General features: G+C 44.4%; 1 protein-coding gene across 2 annotated transcripts in view; it reads right to left on the bottom strand.

Annotated features, from left to right (window-relative positions):
• Positions 1-12,087, bottom strand: part of STON1 (stonin 1) — a 34,697-nt gene extending 22,610 nt beyond the window's left edge. Inside the window, exon 1 of one of the 2 annotated variants that reach the window (XM_053243973.1) lies at positions 11,776-12,087. In XM_053243973.1, the coding sequence (XP_053099948.1) occupies positions 11,776-11,980 (205 nt within the window). In that variant the 5' untranslated portion in view covers positions 11,981-12,087. The remainder of the gene's footprint in view (positions 1-11,775) is intronic. The other variant, XM_053243969.1, reaches the window with a different exon arrangement.
• Positions 12,088-20,449: the final 8,362 nt, after the last annotated feature.

Here is a 20,449-nt window from a genome sequence, read left to right as displayed (position 1 = left end):
CTCAAATTATTCTTAAGTACTTAATGGTGCAGCGGGAAATAACTTGCCTAGCAAGCATGAGGTTGCCAGTTCGAATCCCCACTGGTACCTATATCAGGCAGCAGTGATATAAGAAGATGCTGAAAGGCATCATCTCATAGGAACATAGGAAGCTGCCATATACTGAGTCAGACCATTGGTCTATCTAGCTCAGTATTGTCTTCACAGACTGGCAGCGGCTTCTCCAAGGTTGCAGGCAGGAATCTCTCTCAGCCCTATCTTGGAGAAGCCAGAGAGGGAACTTGCAACCTTCCCAGAGCGGCTTCATCCCCTGAGGAGAATGTCTTGCAGTGCTCACACATCAAGTCTCCCATTCATATGCAACCAGGGCAGACCCTGCTTAGCTATGGGGACAAGTCATGCTTGCTACCACAAGACTCATACTGCGCGGGAGGAGGAAATGGCAAACCCCTCCTGTATTCTACCAAAGACAACCACAGGGCTCTGTGGTTGCCAGGAGTTGGCACTAACTTGACGGCACAACTTTACTTTACCCAAACCACCATGCTAATGGGTACTCCTATTGTTTGAAAACCTGCTACTGTCAGAGGGAGACCTTTAGCTTTTGAAATAAGCCTTTGGACCCTAGGATGTTTTGCCCATCTACAAGAAGAGAAATTTAATTAGCACCTAACTTCAACTCTTTTCCTGCTAGAGGCTAGATGTGCAAACTTTTTCCCAATAAAGGAAACAGCCAGCTTTTGTGTGTTGTTGATCAGTAGTTGGTCATCAGAGGGGCTCTTGAGGTTGCTGCTTCCAGAATATTACTTTTGTGTTAGTTTAGCTTTGTTAGCTGTGACCATGCTACAAGGCTCGTAGGAGCATTCAGACCACACCATGATGCAAACTCCCCCCCCCCAAACTGCAACTTAAGACCTAAGATCTATTGAGCCTCCTGTCTAACACCAGACAGGAAGGAAGGTACCTCACGTGTGCATTTTAACCATTTTTGCCTTGTTTATCTGTATTATTTATTTATTTAGCACATTTTTATACTGCCCTAACCCAAGGTCCGCTGTCCTGCTTCTTATATCTACTTAAACTAGATTGTGATTGATTTAACCTTACTCTGGGCTGGAAACTTGCTCTGTTCTGCCCCTCTATAGGCTTGCTCAGCCTACATGATCCTTAAGTTAAGTTAGTTTTGACTCATAGGAGACTAGTGGCAGCTCTACTAGAGGATTTAACACACTTAGGAGAGATCTAGGTCAGGAAACCCTCTCCTGCTTCACCACACTGTATTTGCACAGCCAGAGGTAAGGGGGTTTATTATTTCTTACATTTCTATACCCCATCCCTTAAAAAAAAGTCCCCGGGCGGTGCACAATCGGGTTGCTACAGATCTGGGTTGTTGAAGAACTGTACTGTCATAACCTTGTTTCTGCCAAGAGATAGAGGCAAAGGTTCAAAGAGTTGCTTAGGCACATAGCTTGTGCTAGACCAGGAAAGCTTTTGACTTTTCTCTCATAAACTGATCTCAGTGCCATCTCATGAACCTGATTTTGAATCCCCCCTTCAGGTTTCAAGAGCCGTTTGCTGTGTGACATAGCACAGAATAGGTGTAAAGACCCTCTTGAGCTAGTTGTACCAACACACGTTGAAGCCTGCTTCATGACCACAATGGTAACTTCTCTCAAAAGGAAAGCCAATCAGATGTGAGCCTCAGAGCCAGCTAAACATCTCAAAAGAAAGAAACATCAGAAATCTCCTTTCCCCAAAAATCGTTGTACTGATTACTAGAGATTTAAAAAACTAAAAACACAAACTTTCCATTTGCAACCAGAAACTAGGTTCTGGCAACCAGCAGAGGAAGCTCAATGTATATTTCACTGCAAGGCAATGCATTTTTAAAAAGCCTCCAGCAACATAGGGAAGCCAAGTGCTTCTTTCAAAATGGCACCAGGCTGTGGGGAGGCAGTATTAGTGTCACAGGTTAGAGGGAAGCAACTGCTGCAAACACAAGTTCTCTATTCCTCCCCTGTAAAACCCTCTCTGGGTAGGAAGTACAAAAAAATAGAGGCACACTTCATACATTTATTCATTCAATTTATATACCACTCTTCCTAAAGTTGTTCAGGGCAGTTTCAAACACACATAATAAAACAGTTAAAATAAAACAAAACATTTAGACTAGACTAAAGTTAAAACTAGATATTAAAAGCCATGCTTAAAAGATGGGTCTTTAAGACTCTCCTGAAGGCCTCACTTAGTCTGAGGAGCAGGAAGCAAGAAAGCCAAACTTCACCGGCCATTAGAAACAAGCCTTACTACCAAGCTCAGTCTAGTCAATTTGTGGAACCTTGTTGATTTAACATATACATGTTAAAGAACAATGCAAGAACATAAGAACATATCAGCCCTGCAGGATCAGGCCCAAAGCCTATCGAGTCCAGGATCCTATTTCCCCACAGTGGCTGACTAGATGCCTCTGAGAAGCACACAGGCAAGGGGGCGGGTGCCCTCTCTTCTGCAGTTGCTCCCCTTCTGGTATTTAGAGGCTGGAGGAGGTCTATAGCCAGACTTGTAGCCTACAATACTTTTTCAGTTTAGCTAATCAGTACTAATTCAATTTCTTAAAAACAAAATTCTCTATGTAAACTGCTTTGGAAATTTTGGTTGAAAAGCAGTATATATAAGTATTTGTTGTTGTGCTTCTGTATCCCCACCCCAACGATGCTGCTATAGTTACTACTTAACTTCAGGTGCTGGAGGCAGATTCCAGAGAGCCAAAGTACTTGTTGCGAGTCATCAGATATCAGATTGACTTTGCAGAAAGATAAAGCTGTTTGGTTCGGCTTGCGTTTCTCCCCAACATGGCCCTAACCTATGAGAGCCCTGTTGGACTGTACTTGATTATTTTAAGCCAATACAAGAGGGAATGCGGGAATACAAGGAGCAAGAGTGATGTAGCAGGGGAAATCTCAGAGAGCTTTGCTCCTGCTGCATGCAATTGTAGCCACTCAACAAGCCTCACAGTCACAGATGGTACCAGCAGGGGCTCAGTCTGGATCCCTAATGGACTAAGAGTGATGCCAGAGCCACGCAGGAGCTTGACCAAACCAGAACTGGCCCACCTTCAATGCAAAGTTTTGAAAAATCTGTGAAGTTGTAAATATTGGCCATGGGGGGGGGGGAGGAGGAGAAACAACAGACAGAAGAGAGAGTAAGGGTGTGCCAACATGGCTCCAGTCTTCAAGCAGGCTACTAGTATGTGTGGAAACCTGTATTTTAAAATCACTAATGTGGCTTAAGGCATAAAGTACAGGACTAAGACCAGGGTAGAATGTAAGGGAAGTGTAGGGGAAAGGGATCTCAAAGTGCAAGTATGCAGATGTACACCTTGAAGCCAAGTAGCCCATCATCAAGTAAGTCTGAAGACTCTGTCCTTTAATTAAAGCCATATGCACAAGCTGACAACAGTAACTCAAAGCCAGCTAGAACTATATTTCAGGCTGTAATTCTGTGCCTCTAATGAACAACTTGCTCCATGCCGTTCTGGTCTGTTACATGGAAGACCACAGTACCACCTGCCTACTCTTCAAGCAGGATACATGGCAAGCCCATCTGGACATCAATCCTATGGCCAGGCCCACAACAATATTACAAGCAGGGGTAACTTGCAATGTTGGCTCTCCGATCTCACCAAGCCGAAGCAGACACATAAATATGCAGTATCTTATGCAAAGGCACACTGAATTAAATCTTGCTTGCATTACTCCCCTGCGTGCCTTTAAAGACACCAGACTAAGTATCAGGAACCTTTCCGAGCTCTGCTACTTCAGATCTATATTGGGAGATACTAGAGAATGAATTTGGATCCCACTATATGCAAAGTGGCCATTACTCTTTAAGTAGCACTGGTTTGCTATAGCTGAATCTGTTTCTTGAGATGAACAACCTCACTACAGTGGTAAATATGCTGGTAACCTCCAGACTGGACTACTGCAATGCACTCTACGTGGGGCTGAAACTGCAGTTGGTCCAGAATGTGGTCATGGCCAGGTTGGTCTCTGGGTCATCTTGGAGAGACCATATTACTCCTGTGTTGAAGGAATTGCACTGGCTGCCGATAGGTTTCCGGGCCAAATACAAGGTGCTGGTCATTACCTATAAAGCCCTAAACAGCTTAGGCCCTGAGTATTTAAGGGAACGTCTTCTTCACCATGAGTTCCACCACCTGCTAAGATCATCTGGAGAAGTTCACCTGTGGTTGCCACCAACTTGTTTGGTGGTACTTGGGGACAGGCTTTCTCTGTTGCTGCCCCCCCCCCCGGGCTTTGGAATGTACTCCCTGTTGAAATAAGAGCTTCCCCATCTCTGGCAATGTTTTAAAAGGCACTGGAGGCATTTAAAAGGCATTTGTTCACCCAGGCTTTTAATAAGATTCATAGTTTTAACTAGGTGGGCCAGGCCACACCGCCACCCGCTCCCCTTATTTTCTCCCCCCATCGCTAGTCCAGCAGCTGCTCTCAAACTCTTGTCAGAGATGCCACACATGGGATTAGCAACGGGTATGTTTAAGAGAATTAAATATATAGAAGATAAATAAAGAATTAAATATATAGAAGTTTTTAATGTTAAGTTTTAAATGCTTTTAATGTTTTTATCATTTTTTGTTTTGTTTGATTTGTATTGTTTTTGTTGAATACCACCCAGAGATGCAGATATTGGGCGATATATAAATATATTAAATAAAATAATTAATGGCTGCTAGACAGCCTTTTCTTGTGTTAGGAAGATTCTTTGCCAATAGTCCAGGATGCCTAGCTGATATTTCCTTAATGAGAGCTAATAACAGGGAGATCTCCAGATCTCGCGAGTGTTACCCTCTTCTGAGTTTAGAGGAGGTGAACTTCCGTAAGGTAAGGAGAGGGGCTGATGCAAGGAGAGCAAGAAGAGAACAGCAGTTTTCCGGAAAAGAGAATTGGCCAAATGCACCTTGGGATACAATGGTATCTCTTATAGGATCTGATATGCACTAGTGGATCTTCTGTCTGGTAGGAGTTGCACATCCTGCTTGCCTTCATTAACAGTCCAATTGTATATGTGTAAGGAGAGCTGGTCTTACAGCAGCAAGCATGAATTGTCTCCTTTGCTAAACAGGATCCACCCTGGTTTGAATTTGATGGGACACTAAATGTGTGAGCACTGTAAGATATTCCCCTTAGGGGATGAGGCCGCTCTGGGAAGAGCACCTGCATGCTTGAATGGAGAAGGTTCAAAGTTCCCTCCCTGGCATATCCAAGACAGGGCTGAGAGAGAGAGACCCCTGTCTGCAACCTTGGAGAAGCCATGGCCAGTCTGTGTAGACAATACTGAGCTAGATAGACCAATGGTCTGACTCAGTATATGGCAGCTTCCTATGTTCCTAAATAAGCCAACTACTACAGACCACCACATGCCTCCAAGGGAAGCCAGACCCAGGCAGCACGACCCCTGGAATTCCTCAATGCTTGTGGGGGACAAGGAGTGCTCTAACTGTTCAAGCACCTCAGATAAATGCTCTCCCCCAGTATTACCCAAGAAGCAGCAGAAAGTTCATGTTAAATAAGGACAACATGCCAGTCAACTTGGAATTTCCTGCTAGTTTAATTTACGTTCCAATTATTGCTCAAGTTCAACTTCTGGATACACTTTGCAGTGGCAAACTATTTTTATCCTCCTCCCTAACCACAACTATTTCTACTGAATAATAATACACTCTTTTCCATCACAACATACAAAGCAGAAACACACTTCTAAGGTTTGTGTAATAATAACCATGGCCAAACATCTCATCAACTTTGTACCCCGGTGTTAAGAATTTTAAGATTTATTCAAACACTTTTAAGTTAGTTAAAATTAAAATGTAAACAAAGGTTTAAGTGACTTTTTTAAAAGAATGGCTTGATTTTTCAGATAAAGAGGACATTCCATCTTAGTTTAAGCAGAGAAGATTTGGCAATAAGCAATCTTCTATGAAATGCATCTAATGGAGAATGTGTACACATATTCTACACAAATACAGAACTTGGAAATATGCATAGAACTCAGTATCACAGCGGCCAAAGTAGATATGACATGGGACATTTGTGAACAGGATCTACTGTATTTTTTTTTAAAAAAATGGCAGCCATGGGGGGTGAGGGCTGATTCAGAAAGAGAAAGTGCCCTTTCTCACAATCTCTCATGGGGGTGTGTGTGAACAGCATCAAGGTTTCACTCCTGTGCTGTTTCCCTGATTCATGATCACCTCCCACCTCCAAGAAGCTTGCTCGCTCTAAAGGGAAAAACACATGGGTATCCATGCAGGGGAGCAAGAGTCAAAAACCCTCTTCCCCACTATCCCAATGAAAGCCCCTAATTGCATCTAGTTTGGCTCTGAGAATCTTAGCTTCAAAACAGACTTGTTCTAGCCTTCTCTTAACTGATGTCAAAAGTGTGTGGGCAACTTCTGCCTGTTGGTTTCAGTGTCCAGCAGAGCTCTCCAACCCCACCCCATGACTAGCAGCAGCAGAATAATTTTTACAAAATGAACAAATATAGAGACATATTCATTTGAACTTTACCACATAATTCAGTTTTTTGTGTAAAGTTTGTGTTGCTTCCGCACAGACATTTTAATCTCTTTATTCAGCAGAGTTCAGACAGTCCTGGCTACTGGAACAAAAAAAATGACAAGAATGCAAGTGCCATTCATAACAAGGACAGACTGGCTTCCAGCTGGCCAGAAATCTTAAGTGTCTCAAGAGGAGTTCAAATAAAGCTGCTGACCATTATCAGACAATAATGCAGTCTCACTCAACTGAGGCAAGTTTTAACATAAGAAAATCTACTCATGAAGGCTCATCTACAACAGTCATAATACTTCAGGTTGTTTGTTTTGACCTCGTTTCTTGGTGTATATTGGTAAAAGTTGCAAGTGTTATCCACTGAATAATTCTTGGTTCCTGCCAGCAGCCTTAGAAGCAAGTATGTGTGTACGTACACACAAACCGCCCCCTCCCCCACAAACCCCACACACCCATCAAAGCTACACATCAAGGTATGGTAGGTTTGGCAATAAGAACTATTATTTGCTACAGCCAAGCTAAATGCAAGGTTGCCACAAACACGGAAAGCGGGAAAGAGAAAGATAGCTATGCATCAGTAGCTTGCATAAATCCAAGGAAAGCTGGCTAAAACACAAAAACTAGCTAGCAACTTAGTAGGAATGCCGGTCAGGAGGCAACGAAGTACAGTCATTCTTCCCAGCCCTTCTGATGATGTCTTAACCACTATGAACAGTGGTTTGCAATGGAAAATGCTGACAACTACAATCACAGCTAGTAACACAAACAAGCCTGCCCAAAAACTTCTGCCCTTTCTAAGTCAGCAGAACAGAAGCAAAGCATTTTGTAAGCCAGGAATGGGGACTTAAGCAACCAAGCCACATGATCCGCCATCCTCAAAATGTGTTGATGGAACTTTGAGGTTCCACCTCTCCCTCCCTTCACATTTTGTACAGCCACCTTGGAGGCTTTTCAGACAAAACTTTCCGCTGCCATCAACCACAACAAGCTCTGGGGCTAGGTGCCAGCTGAGAGTTTGGCCTAGAGATTTGTAGCTTGGCAGTCCGAAACTGACCTCACATAGCCACAGAAACGTTTGTCTTGTGGTTCACACTCTTGGCACCACTGTATACAGTTCTTCTAAAGCTGCACAAAAAACAAAAGTCATTTAGAAGCTCCTGTATGACAATACACAATAGCAGTGAACAACCAACCCAAGCACGAAAAGCAGCAAGACTCAGATTTAGAGCCAGCGTGGAATAGGGGAGTACATGGCTGGATTTCAAGTACAGGGCTCAGAATCCCGAAGAGCCATAAAACCACTGGGTGATCCACTGGGCTGGTTTAGACAGCCTAGACTGCCATGGTTTATTGGGTTATGGATGCAACCCAATGCCTACTGGGTCTGCACAATCTCTCTTCCATCCCACTTTCTTGACTTCACTGTGGAGCTGTGATAAACACATTAGGGCAACACAAATGAATCTGTAGCACTGTGCTGGGTGGGGAGGGGGGCAGGATTCTTTTACAGGAATGGGAGCCTATAGGCCTGGCTGGGAATGCATGCAGGGACATCTGGGAACTATAGTTACCAGCAGTGTCCCCTCTAACAGGGATTCCTAGATGCTGTTGACTACAGCTCCCAGAATCTCCAGCTGCAACGGCTCTTGCATGGAGATTATGTGTCAACATAATTTATGTAGTCAACATCTGGAAATCCCTGTTAGAGGGGACACTGGTACCAGATGTCCCTGCACACCTTCCCAGCAGTGACCACGAGTTCCTGTTCCTGAACAAGAGCCCCGCATCCACCAGATATGGAGGAACTGTTAAGAAATGGCCACAGTGGGAGAACCTGCCTCCACGTGGAATTATTAGCGGGTGCTGAGACTCATTGGTATTCAATTGGTATGCACAGCCCGAGGAAACATCCTGGTTTCCTTAAACCATCGTTTCATGTGTTATCCAAACCTGGGAGCTCTGGTTTAACTGTAATTAACTCTTGGTTTCCCATCCCAATTTGAAAAATAATTAAGCCACAGCTTCTGGGTTTGGACTATGCATGGGGTTATAATCTAATGACACCGGGATGTTTAAGTCACTGCTCAGCTGTGGTGGTGGAGCAAGGAAGCAGCTTGCCTGGAGTGCAAGAGGCTGTTAGTTCAAATCCCCCCCCGCGGTGTGCTGCCCAGACTGTGCCTAGTAAATACATCTGTAGTCACCTATATTGGGCAGCAGTGATATAGGGAGGTGCTGAAAAGGCATCATTTCATACTGCACAGGAGGTGGCGGCAATGGTAAACCCCTCCTTTATTCTACCAAAGAAAACCACAGGGCTCTGTGGGTGCCAGGAGTCGACACTGACTCAACGGCACAATCCACACTAGAGCCAAAGGGTTAGTGCACAGATTCTGCAGGCTTTGGGCTGTCTTCACAACCCAATAAACTATGATTAGGTCTTCTGAGATGCTCAGTGTCTCTCAGCCTTGGCCCTGCCTATAGAACAGGAATACGAAGAACGTGTTTGTATCTAGTTAAGATGGCACTGAAGCTCCTGCACTTTGCAAATGCCTACCTCTTGCTTCCCTTCTGCCTTTCTTGATGGAAAATTGACTACCATTGGCTTACTTGTTCTGAAATGATCAGCAAAACTGTTCTACCTGAATTAGTACTCCAGTCTGGCAGGTGCTGCTACTTAGAGGCATTTTGTTCAGTTTGTGGACAACCCATCATTGCAGGTAGCTTAAAATATAGAAAGATACGGGCAGATGCTTGAAGGATCACAACTTTGTCCGAAGAGTTCTTTTATGGCATTAATGTTCCTTTTGCCCTAAGGAAAGAAACTTAGCTCGTTGTATTAGGTGTTATTCAAATGTGTTATTCATGTAACGTTTCTCAAACAATATTGGCTGCTTCCTGATCTACTGCCCCTAAGCAGCAGGCGTTTCTGCCTAGGTGGGCTTCTCATTCAGGTCAGAAATTTAGCTTAAGTTTAATTTAAAATGTTACCAAAGAGGGAGAAAGAAGCGTGCCAGCACACACACAAGTGCATTTTAGACACACAATGACTGCTCCTTGTTGAGAAATACATAGCCAGATACATTTGTATAACAGATTCCTCAGAGTCAGCAAAAAAGTCACAATGAACAATATTACTCATGGCTAGGGAATGCTCCAAGTTCCAAGCCAACCTTAAAGCCCCTTCATTGGTTCCACCCACTTCTATTTGCTCCCCTTCAGTTCTACCCATTGAAGCCTCTCCTATCAGCCACAACAGCTAGATTGAGCCTCCATATATAGAGGCAGTATACCTACGAATACCAGATTCTGGAGACAAACAGTGAAACACAGTTATACTCAGTCATGCCTGTGAGCTTCCTAGAGATGTTTGACTGGCCACTGTTGGAAGCAAACTGCTGGGCAGGGCAGAAACAAGTGACATGTCCAAAACTAGTGTGATCGGCAGAAATTGGGTCTGAGCCCTGACTCTCAAAATCATTTCACCTGCACTTGGCTTTTGTCTCAAAATGTTTCCCCTCCTGCTTAAAATGTGGGGACAATTTCTCCTTTAAAAAAACATTTATTTCAGACAGGTTCTCCCTCTTCCATCAAGGAATTAGTTCCCAGTCCCCAACCATACCATCCCCACTATTTTTCTCATATCTGTTCTCTTGCCTCATGCTGGTTAACAAAAAATGCAAGATACAGAATAGGCCAAATTAGAGTCACCACCAACACCACAATGAACCACCCAGCTTCACTTCTCAGCATCCAAAAGAAAATGAGCCTTAGGAATACATCCCAAAACAAGTTTAGGGTAGTTGCAAAGACCAGGAAAGCAGGCTAAATCTTTGGACCTCGAGACGGAAACAATCCTTCAAATCCAATACCCAGCAAGTGAAAGCAGGATTCGCTAGTCCTACACAATTCTTGGCAAGTTTTTAATAAGTCTGCTGCTTGCAAAACCTTCAAAACAGCATCTTCCTGAAAATGTTAGCATTAGAGAGGCACTCATTACAAAAGCTACTGTGTTGGTACAGAAGTCTTTCTATTCTACAGAAACAACAAACTTGACATATCACCCAAATAGATAAGAGCAGCAATCTCTCTACCTGGAAGACTGTGGAATAAGGAATCTCCATAATGTTGAATTATGGGGGAGAACTTTTACAATATAAGCATAAGAGGAGAACTTTTACAATAAGCATCCAGATAAAGAGGCAATATATCCTCAAGGTTGCCCAACAAATTAGCCAGTCTATCATCCTAAATCAGGTTGTCCAGGGAAGTAGGTTAGACTTTTCTATCTTTGCAAATTTATACTATATAGTTAACACAACCCAATTATAAACTCATAATCATGAACACATCTTACACCACCCTATTCACCCATATAGTCTGATGCACAAAGGAAAAAAGTTAACCTGTACTTTACCAACTTTTAATCCACTCAAACCGTTAGTGCAAAACTTTGGTTAACGCCAGCCAACTTTAAGACTGCTGTTTGAGTGGACAAACTGATTCGGATCCGGTCAGTGCAAGGAGAATGAATTAATGGTAGTTATTCCAGATATCAATTAATCCAGGGCAAGAAGGGAGATGTGATTTGCAATGGTGTCCTGCTAAAGAAGTTATGAAACAAAATGATCCACTGTAGCTATACCAAAAGTGAATGAGAGTTAGTGTTAGTTTTTCAAGCAAAGGACAGGTAGCAGCTCCCGCTCAACCAGAGAGAGAGAGAGAACACGAACTGAAACGGGGCCACTTCACATTTGAAAAGCCCCTTCCTATGGAGGCAGAGATGTGGCAAATCCTTGAGTCAAGCACAGAGTTTTGACACTTTGGGTAAAGTGTGAGGCGCGATGCGAGAAGTTCCCCCCACCCTTCAGTTCTACAGAGCCAGAACTTATGCAGCCTCATCCTGCACACGTTTACTTGGAATCAAGTCCCACTGCGTTCCCTAGGGCTTACTCGCAGGTAAGTGCTCCGGGACTCTGCGGATATCATCAGCCCTGCGATAGGCGAAGCCCCTTCTCGTCTGAGAAGATGGGGGCAGTCCTCTCTACCTTGCTCCCCCCGTTATATTGTCTCCCGTAAGCCAAGAATCCGCTTTTTTTCTGTCTCCTCCTCCTCCCCCCCGCCCGAAGCGTCCTGTGCCACCCGAAACCCCGCACCCCTCTCCAAAGAGTAGCACCTCCTTCCTTACCGGTACGTGCGGCAGCCTGCCTCTCGGGACTCCGACCAAGATGTGTGTAAGAGAGAGACTCTGTGGTGGAGATGGAAGAAGGAGAGACTCTCTCCTCCGCCTCACACGAGCTCCAGCCGCGCCTGCCCTGCAGCCAGTGGACACCGGTCAGCTTGTTGTCTGTCGGCAGCGTCTCACGCCTGCTGCTTCTATAACTGTCAATCATCGCGCTCGCGAGCGGGGAGGGGAGGGGGGAATGGGAGGGCGCGCGTGCGCAGCTCGGTCACAAACGACCTCACCAAACGGGCGCATTTCGTGGCTTCAGGAGGGGCCTCTTCGACGACGGGGGATGAAGGTGAGGGGGCGCGGCTAGGAGCCAAGCCCCGCCCACACAGAAAGGCCCCACGCGCGCGCGTCCCTCCCCAAGCGGGCCGCAGGCGTTCGGGCCTTTGGGAGTCTGGGAGGCCGTCCTTTGTTTTTGGCCGGAGGAGAGCGGCGGGGGGAGGATGTCCTTTATTTATTATTCCCTCATTAGGTTGAATCGATTTCTTCTATGTACACATTCGATTTTAAAACGTGTTTCATAATTATTAAAAATGTTCATATTGAAAAACACAAGTGACTGACATGCGGTAAGTCAGCGCCAAGGAAAGGAGGGGTGGTCTTGGGGTAGCAAGGATGAATTGTCCCCTTTGCTAAGCAGGTTCTGCCTTGGTTTGCATTTGAATGGGAGACTGCATGTGTGAGCATTGCGAGTCTGGGAAGAGCATCTGCATGCTTTCATTTATTTGATTTATTTACATTTGTATATTCCGCCCCAAACGCAAGCCTGAGTGGTTTACAACAAAACAATAAAAACAACAAATAAAAAGGTTAGAACATTACAATTTAAAAAGCTAAAACTATTAAAAACACAATTAAAACAATAATTAAAAGCCTGGGTAAACAAATGCGTCTTGACTGCCTTTTAAAAAGTTGTAAGAGATGGGGAGGCTCTTATTTCAGCAGGAAAAGTGTTCCAAAGGCTCTGGGCAGCGAGGGAGATCATCTCTGAGTAGCCACCAAAGCAGCCAGTAGCAACTGCAGACGAGCCTCTCCAGATGATCTCAATTGGTGGTGTGGGGCATATATTCGCTATTCGCTTCTCAGTCTCCATCACAGCTTTTAGAAAGAGTGTAAAAAAAATCTTGGCTTTTTGCCCAGGCATTTATTTGATTCTCTGCTGCTGCTCTTTGTACTCTGCATTGCTTTTATGCTTTTGTTTTAAATTATTAATCAGATTTGTTTAATATTTTTCACTTAACTAGCTGACCCTGCACAGAGCAACTGTGCAGTTGTGCACTGAGCCTGTGGCATCCTCCCCCCCCCCCCGCAGCTCGCTCACTCGCTCGCCCTCCCCCCCACAGCTCACTCACTTTCCTCCCCACAGGTCGCTCGCTTGCTCCCCCCCCCCCCCCGCAGCTCTCCCCATTGGACAGGCCAGGGCCAGGACATCCCGCTCCCACCTCCTCCTTCCAGCTAGTAGGGCTTTGCCCGCCGGCTGTCCACCTCCTCATCACCACCATTATTTCTCCCCGCCACTGCCTCTTCCATTTATTTGATTCTCTACTGTTGCTCCTTGTACTCTGCATTGCTTTTATGCTTTTGTTTTAAATTATTAATCAGATTTGTTTAATATTTTTCACTTAACTAGCTGACCCTGCACAGAGCGTCTGTGCAGTTGTGCACTGAGCCTGTGGCATCCCCCCCCCCCGCAGTTCGCTCGTTCGCTCACCCTCCCCCCCCCCCACAGCTCACTCGAGCAAGCAATATAGCAAACAAGACACAGTTCATGCAAAAGGTTCCAAGTTCCCTCCCTGGCATCTTCAGAAAGGGCTGAGAGAGACTCCTGCCTGCAACCTTGGAGAAGCCGCTGCCAGTCTGTGTAGGCAATACTGAGCTAGATGGACCAAGGGTCTGACTCAGTAGAAGGCAGCTTCCTATGTTCGATGTATGTGTGTTTGAGGTGATAGCAGAGGAGGAGTTTCCAGGCTTGTGTCCCCAGATGTTGTACTACAACTCTCATCATTCCCTTTGGCCTTTCATGGTGGCTAGGGCTGATGGGAATTGTAGTCCAACAATTTACACAGTGGGACTTGCTACCAAGTAAACATACATAGGATTGGCTCATTAGTCAATCTCCACTATCTACCCCAACCTCGTCCCTCAAGGCTGGAGCTCTTCTTGAGTTCCAACCCTAAGAGAAAAATTATTTTTTCAAAATGTGGACGGCGATGCCCCACCCGTTGTCGTATGGTTAAACTTAAGAGCTCCTTCCTTTCTTAGGCCCTGGGTTCTTCTATCGTGCCTCAAAATTAGTGGTCCACGATTTTCCTTGTTCCCTGGTCAAGGTGCAGTCTTGTTAAAAACTGGCGGGTCTGGAAAATTAGCCTTAATTTAATCTTTCAGAGTCCACAGGATTTTTCAGTCTTCCATTTTATGACATTTTCCCTTCCAACCAATTCCATGCTTCAAGAAAGTTGGGCGTAGCTAAGTATGCAGCTTCTGTCCTCCAGCTTGATAGCACATACCAAGTTGAAAGCAGCGAGGGCTTGGGGAACAGATCTTTTCCCTTCCTCCCACAGCTATTCAGCGCTGCCACCAAAGGTCAAGTCTTTCGTAGGTGCAAGATAATAATGGTGTTCTTGCACGACTCCCATCCCAAAGATTCTTTCAGACAATTACTTCTTGTTCTGAGAACTTAAACAAGCAGAGAACAGGGCTTGTGAATTTAAAGGCTGCAGGGCCATTAATCTGCTATTACAACCTAATCTTGTTTCATTTCCTGTCCTTTCTCCAGTTTACATTAAAGTGCTGAAGCACCAAATCACTTAAAGCTTTATGGATTTATGCAGTTCTTGGGGGCAAAAGTGCAGTTCTATTCTGGTTAAGCCCCCACATGCAACTTACTTCTCCAAGTAAAGAAATTAATCATAACTCAGCTTGCATCACTCCACTTTTCGTATGCATACTTAGCAGAGTTACTTAACTCAAAGCATTCTTCACTGTCCCTCCCAACAGAATCAGAGTTCTCCTTTTATGCATCCCAGCTTTATGCTTCTGTTTACTTATGGTTCAGTGGTGAAGTATGGGAGCTCTGTTCATGATGGAGAGTGAATTCTTTGCCAGTATATTTCTTTAAGTTAGCAACAGAGGGCCAGACTAGATGCAACTCAGGACCGTAACCAGGATTTCCCATGTGTTTTGCTTAGTTTTCATCTCAGAGTAGTTGCAAGGGACTCCTGATACAATGGGGAAGCATCAGTGATGTGTTTAAACATTAGATGCTTTCCTCCTGCACCATTTCCCTAGTTTAAGACACAGACTTTTGTATATGGTCTGGAAACTAGAATTGATACAGAATGCAGCAGCCAGGCTGGTCCCTGGGACAAGCTGAAGCCAGGGACCATATAGCACGGATTTTAAAAGAACAGCAGTGGCTGCCAGTATGTTTCCAAGCAGAATACAAAGTGCTAGTTATTTCCTATAAAGCCCTTAATGGCTTGGGTCCTGAGTATCTAAACGAGCACTTCCTTTGTCATGAAACCTGTTGCCTATTAAGATCTTCTGGAGAGGTCCAGTTACTGTTGCTGCCAGCTCATTTGATAGGAATTCGGGACCGGGCCTCCTCTGTGGCTGCTCTGGGGCTTTGAAAAAAGCTCCCTGCTGGAACATTTCCTCCTCTGCTTGCTTTTAGGAAGAATCTCAAGACGTACCTGTTTTCTCAGGCTAATTGAAATTAATGTTAAACTGTTTAATTGTATACTGTTTAACACTATCTTATGATACTGTTTTTATTCCATTTTGTGAAATTTTAACTGTTTTACCCTGTTTTATATTGTTTTAAATGTTGTACACTGCCTAAACATGTACATATCAGACACTATAAAATGATAAATCAAAATACACACATACACATCCAGATTAATGCTGCACTAGTGCAAGGATGTTTGTGCCAGCGAATTCCACTAAATTGGAGCTTGCATTCCAGACTAGCATTGTGCTGGTGCAACTGTACACACTTGTGGAACCTGTGACACACTTCCTGCTATGAAGCCTCTTCCTCAGTCCATATATGTTATAGGACACTACACAAAGTTATTGACAATCCTTGTTCTGCAAGGGCGATACTTTCACAAGCAGACCAAGAACGCAAGAGACGGAGCAGCTTTGAGCATCCACCCACTTGGCAGGGGTGCACCTTTCCTCTTTGCACCATGGTGCATCATTTGTGACTGTCAGCCAGCAGGTGCAACAACTGATTCAAAATTACTTTCCTTTGTTGGAATATATTTGCAACTTGCTCTCAAGCAGCAAAAAAGCATGATTGGTTTTCACAGCACAGGCTATATACGCCTTAACAGTGCTTGCAGCGAGCAAATCAGGAACCTTCAGCATTAAAAGGAATGCTTTGGCTTGTATACAATGCGCAGGTGCAAAAGTTGTTTGGTACTCAGTATGTAAGATGAAGGGAGTTGCCAGAAAGGGGCCGGCCACACTCAAGAGAGAGCTTATTGCTAGCAATGAATAAATAAAGCTTGTTTGAAACTGTGACACTGGTGCCTGGTGAAATGACATACCCGTATTTTACGGACTATAAGACGCTACCGACTATAAGACGCACCTTAATTTTAATCCAGTTTTTCAGAGTTTTAACATATTAAACTGTTAAAACATATAAGACGCTCCTGAATTTTGGGGGATATTTTTCGAGGAAAAAAGTGAGTCTTATAGTCCATAAAATACGGTAACTAAGTCAACAAACGACAGGGAGATTCCCTGACTTCTAACACCTTCAAGGATTTGACGAAGACTCTGATGGTCACAGCATTCAGACCATGAAACCCAACTTTACTACTGTGCTCTAGAATAAAGGCACACCACAATGCTGGACTTTGGTTTTGGTCCAGTGGTGTGGGTCTGGTAGCCAGAATTTGTATTTATTTTATTGCTGGGTTCAGAGACTTTGTGACAGGCAACAAGTTTCTCCTCCTCCCAGACCATCAAAATTAGGGTTAATAAGCCCTGCAGGAAAGAGATAATACTGAAGCATTGTCTATTTAAGATGCAGTTTCATAAGCCTTCAGTGCATGGACAATATTGCCCCACTCAACATAAAGGTGGCATTACTTATGTAGAAGCAGCATGGCATCAAGATTTCCTTAGACAAAAAATCTGTCAACCTAAACAAAACACTTTTTGAGATTTCAGAATATGCTCCTCCTACACATTTAATATGTAAATCCGAGTAAAGCTGCCTGGATTATAAAGGGGTGAAATGTTCCATAAATTCCTGACCCAGAGAAGTAGATCCAAAAAAAGCTCATTGGGCAACACCAAGCAGAAAACAACTCAAAGCTATATACAAAGACAAGCATTTTAATGCCCTGCATGTGTTTTAATCTACGTTTTTGCAAATCAAAAGCACAAAATTCCACAAGTTCAGCCCAAGAGGAACAACAATTGCATAAATAATCCCCAAAATAATTGCATAAATAATCCCCAAGGGACTCACAATCTTAAGATCAAAAACGTATGGTAGACACCAACAACAGCTACTCACGGGATGCTGTGCTGGGGCTGGATAGGGCCAGTTGCTCTCCCTTTGCTAAATATAAGAGAAACACCACTTAGAAAAGGTGCTTCTTTGCTGGTACTGCTATGAAAACACCAACATTCAAAATAATTTTGTGGCAGGGATAGTGGTGTAGCATCTGGCAGCAACTGGTTGAGCTGCCCTGACATCGCAGAGGGAAGAACTGGGTGTGGTGGGCTCCAACAGCCATTGGCCAAGCAACTGCAGTGAGGGGAAATGCCCTGGGTTCCACCCCAACAGAGTTATTGGGCAGATTTGTAGCCAAATGTAAGTACACAGAACAATGTTCGTGTACCAAATCTTGTTCGTCTTACCAAATCTAAGTACACAGAACAATGTTCGTGGGAATACAGCTGTATGTATGTGCACAGACAGATATGGAGAATTCAGGCGAACTCTATGTATCACTAGATTCAGTGATGGGTACAAGCACATTGCATTATTGGTGAACAAAGCTGGCAGCTTAGCAATACAGCTGCTGAAGAGTGCTCTGGGCTGTTGCTGCCCCTAAAGTAAGCTCCCCCACAAGGGTTTTGAGAAGGCTTGCTTTGGCAGTGGTGGCAGTGGGAGTACTTCCTGGTAGCTGCCAACTTGTTTTTACCAGCACATTGGGGCATTCATGGACCCTTTCATGGATCTGGACCCTTGGCCAGTGCCCCAGTTGGCCAACTCTCAATGCCAGCCCTCAGTCCAGGGGTGATCAGGATCTCCTGGTAGATGTCTGGGAGATCTGTAGTAGATCAGGAAAGGCTGGACTCCGAGTTGTTTGACCCCCACTCCCAAGGTTGCAGAAACTAAAGAAAGCTTGGAAGAAAACCAAGGGTGATTTATTTTTGGTGAAAGGACTATGAGCTAAATTCTGGTATTGAACACACATTCCTGGGCTGAGCAGATGCTTGTTGTCCCCCTATTCCTGAAGTAAGACACAAAGCAGAGTGCTAAAAGGCTGAAGTCTGCCTGCCTCTGGATTGGTCTGATTAAAAGCTTACAGCCCTAATTTAATCAAATTCATGTGCCAGTGAACAAAGGCCTCCCCACCAAAGAGGTGGTAGGCCCACAACAAGGTCAAAGGAAATTTAGTTAGGGCAAAATTCTCAGTTCCCTATAAACAATGGATTTTCTCCAAATAACATTTCAAGCACAACCCAGGAATTTTCAGCCTCTTCACCTCCCCTGGCCTAGATAAGAGAAGCACAAAAAGCTCTGAGTAGTTGGCTGGCAGCTGATTTGACAAGTTTCAACCAAGTTTGAAAAAAGAAAAAAAACATGACAAATATAAATGGATCAGGGAAGTATTTAGAACTCAGATTTCCTCCCAAAAATATGCAAAAGGAATGTGTTGGGACAAAAACTGGCAGAGACCTCCATCTGTTCATCATGCATTGTGAATTAACCTACGGAATTCTCTGCCAGAAGATGTGGTGACAGCCACCAGTCTGGATGACATTAAGGGGGGCTTGGATAAATTCATGGAGGACAGGTCTATCAATGGCTACTAGTCTGAGGGCTATAGGACACCTCCAGCCTCAGAGGCAGGATGCCTCTAAATACCAATTGCAGGGGAGTAACATCAGGAGAGATGGCATGTCCCCAGCTCTTGCCTGTGGGCTTCCCAGAGGCATCTGGTGGGACAGTGTGTGGAACAGGCTGCTGAACTGGATGGGCCTTGAGCCTGACCCAGCAGGGCTGTTCTTATGCCTGTACAGGTGAAACTCGGAAAATTAGAATATCGTGCAAAAGTCCATTAATTTCAGTAATGCAAATTAAAAGGTGAAACTGATATATGAGACAGACGCATTACATGCAAAGCGAGATAAGTCAAGCCTTAATTTGTTATAATTGTGATGATCATGGCGTACAGCTCATGAAAACCCCAAATCCACAATCCCAGAAAATTAGAATATTACATGGAACCAAAAAGACAAGGACAATATCGGACCTCCGAAAAGTATACAGTGTACTGTGCTTGATTGGCCAGCAAACTCGCCTGACCTGAACCCCATAGAGAATCTATGGGGCATTGCCAAGGGAAAGATGAGAGACATGAGACCAAACAATGCAGAAGAGCTGAAGGCCGCTAATGAAGCATCCTGGTCTTCCATAACACCTCATCAGTGCCACAGGCTGATAGCATCCATGCCACACCGCATTGAGGCAGTAATTGCTGCAAAAGGGGCCCAAACCAAGTACTGAATACATATGCATGCTTATACATGCATGGCTTGACTTATCTCGCTTTGCATGTAATGTGTCTGTCTCATATATCGGTTTCACCTTTTAATTTGCATTACTGAAATTAATGGACTTTTGCACGATATTCTAATTTTCCGAGTTTCACCTGTACACCAGTATGGGTTCTTTGGAGGAAGAGTGGGATATAAATGTACCATATTTACCTGAATCAAAGAAGACTCTAAATTTAAGATAACGCCCTTTAAAAATGCTGGTTATATGTGTATTTATCTGAAAGTTTTTAAGTCAGCCCCCTGGTTTCTAACATCAAAGAATTAGGGGGGGAAACCAAGTATTGGATTCAGGTAAACACAGTAAATAGTAGGAAGAACATAGGGGAAAAAATAGCAGATGAGATGCAGCGGTCAAGGGTTGTGCATGCACACTGCCTTCAGATTGCTATGGACCCCTAGCAACAGGGAAAGGGAAGCACACACACACACCCCGCAGTGCTGGGAATTCAACAAGTGATAGCCTTCCTTCAGCATAAAATGGCAGGAGGGAAGAGCGAAGTTGGGCTTGAAGGATGCGTACCTTGTCATGCTTTCCTCAGAGCCCAGTTCGGCCCTCCCCTGAAAAGATCCTTTCAGTAGCAAGGAAGACTTCCTCTGCTGCCAATACCATCAGAGGGGAGAAGGAAGTGGACTCAAAGGAAGCACACCCACCCATCCCTTTGCGGTAAGGGGAGTTTGCCACTTCCCTGTAGATGTTTCCTATTTGTGCTGCAGCCTGAATGGCCTGCACTAGTCACACAAATGCCACCTGGGGTGTGGACTGGCAAGGACAAATGGAGGACCAGCCTGGGATGGAGCTGTTTGCACATCTGTC

Source organism: Hemicordylus capensis, chromosome 1 (assembly GCF_027244095.1).
Source record: "Hemicordylus capensis ecotype Gifberg chromosome 1, rHemCap1.1.pri, whole genome shotgun sequence".
Classification (NCBI taxonomy): Eukaryota; Metazoa; Chordata; class Lepidosauria; order Squamata; family Cordylidae; genus Hemicordylus; species Hemicordylus capensis.
Note: the sequence above shows the minus strand (reverse complement) of the source record. Positions and strands in the feature narration are given on the sequence as shown.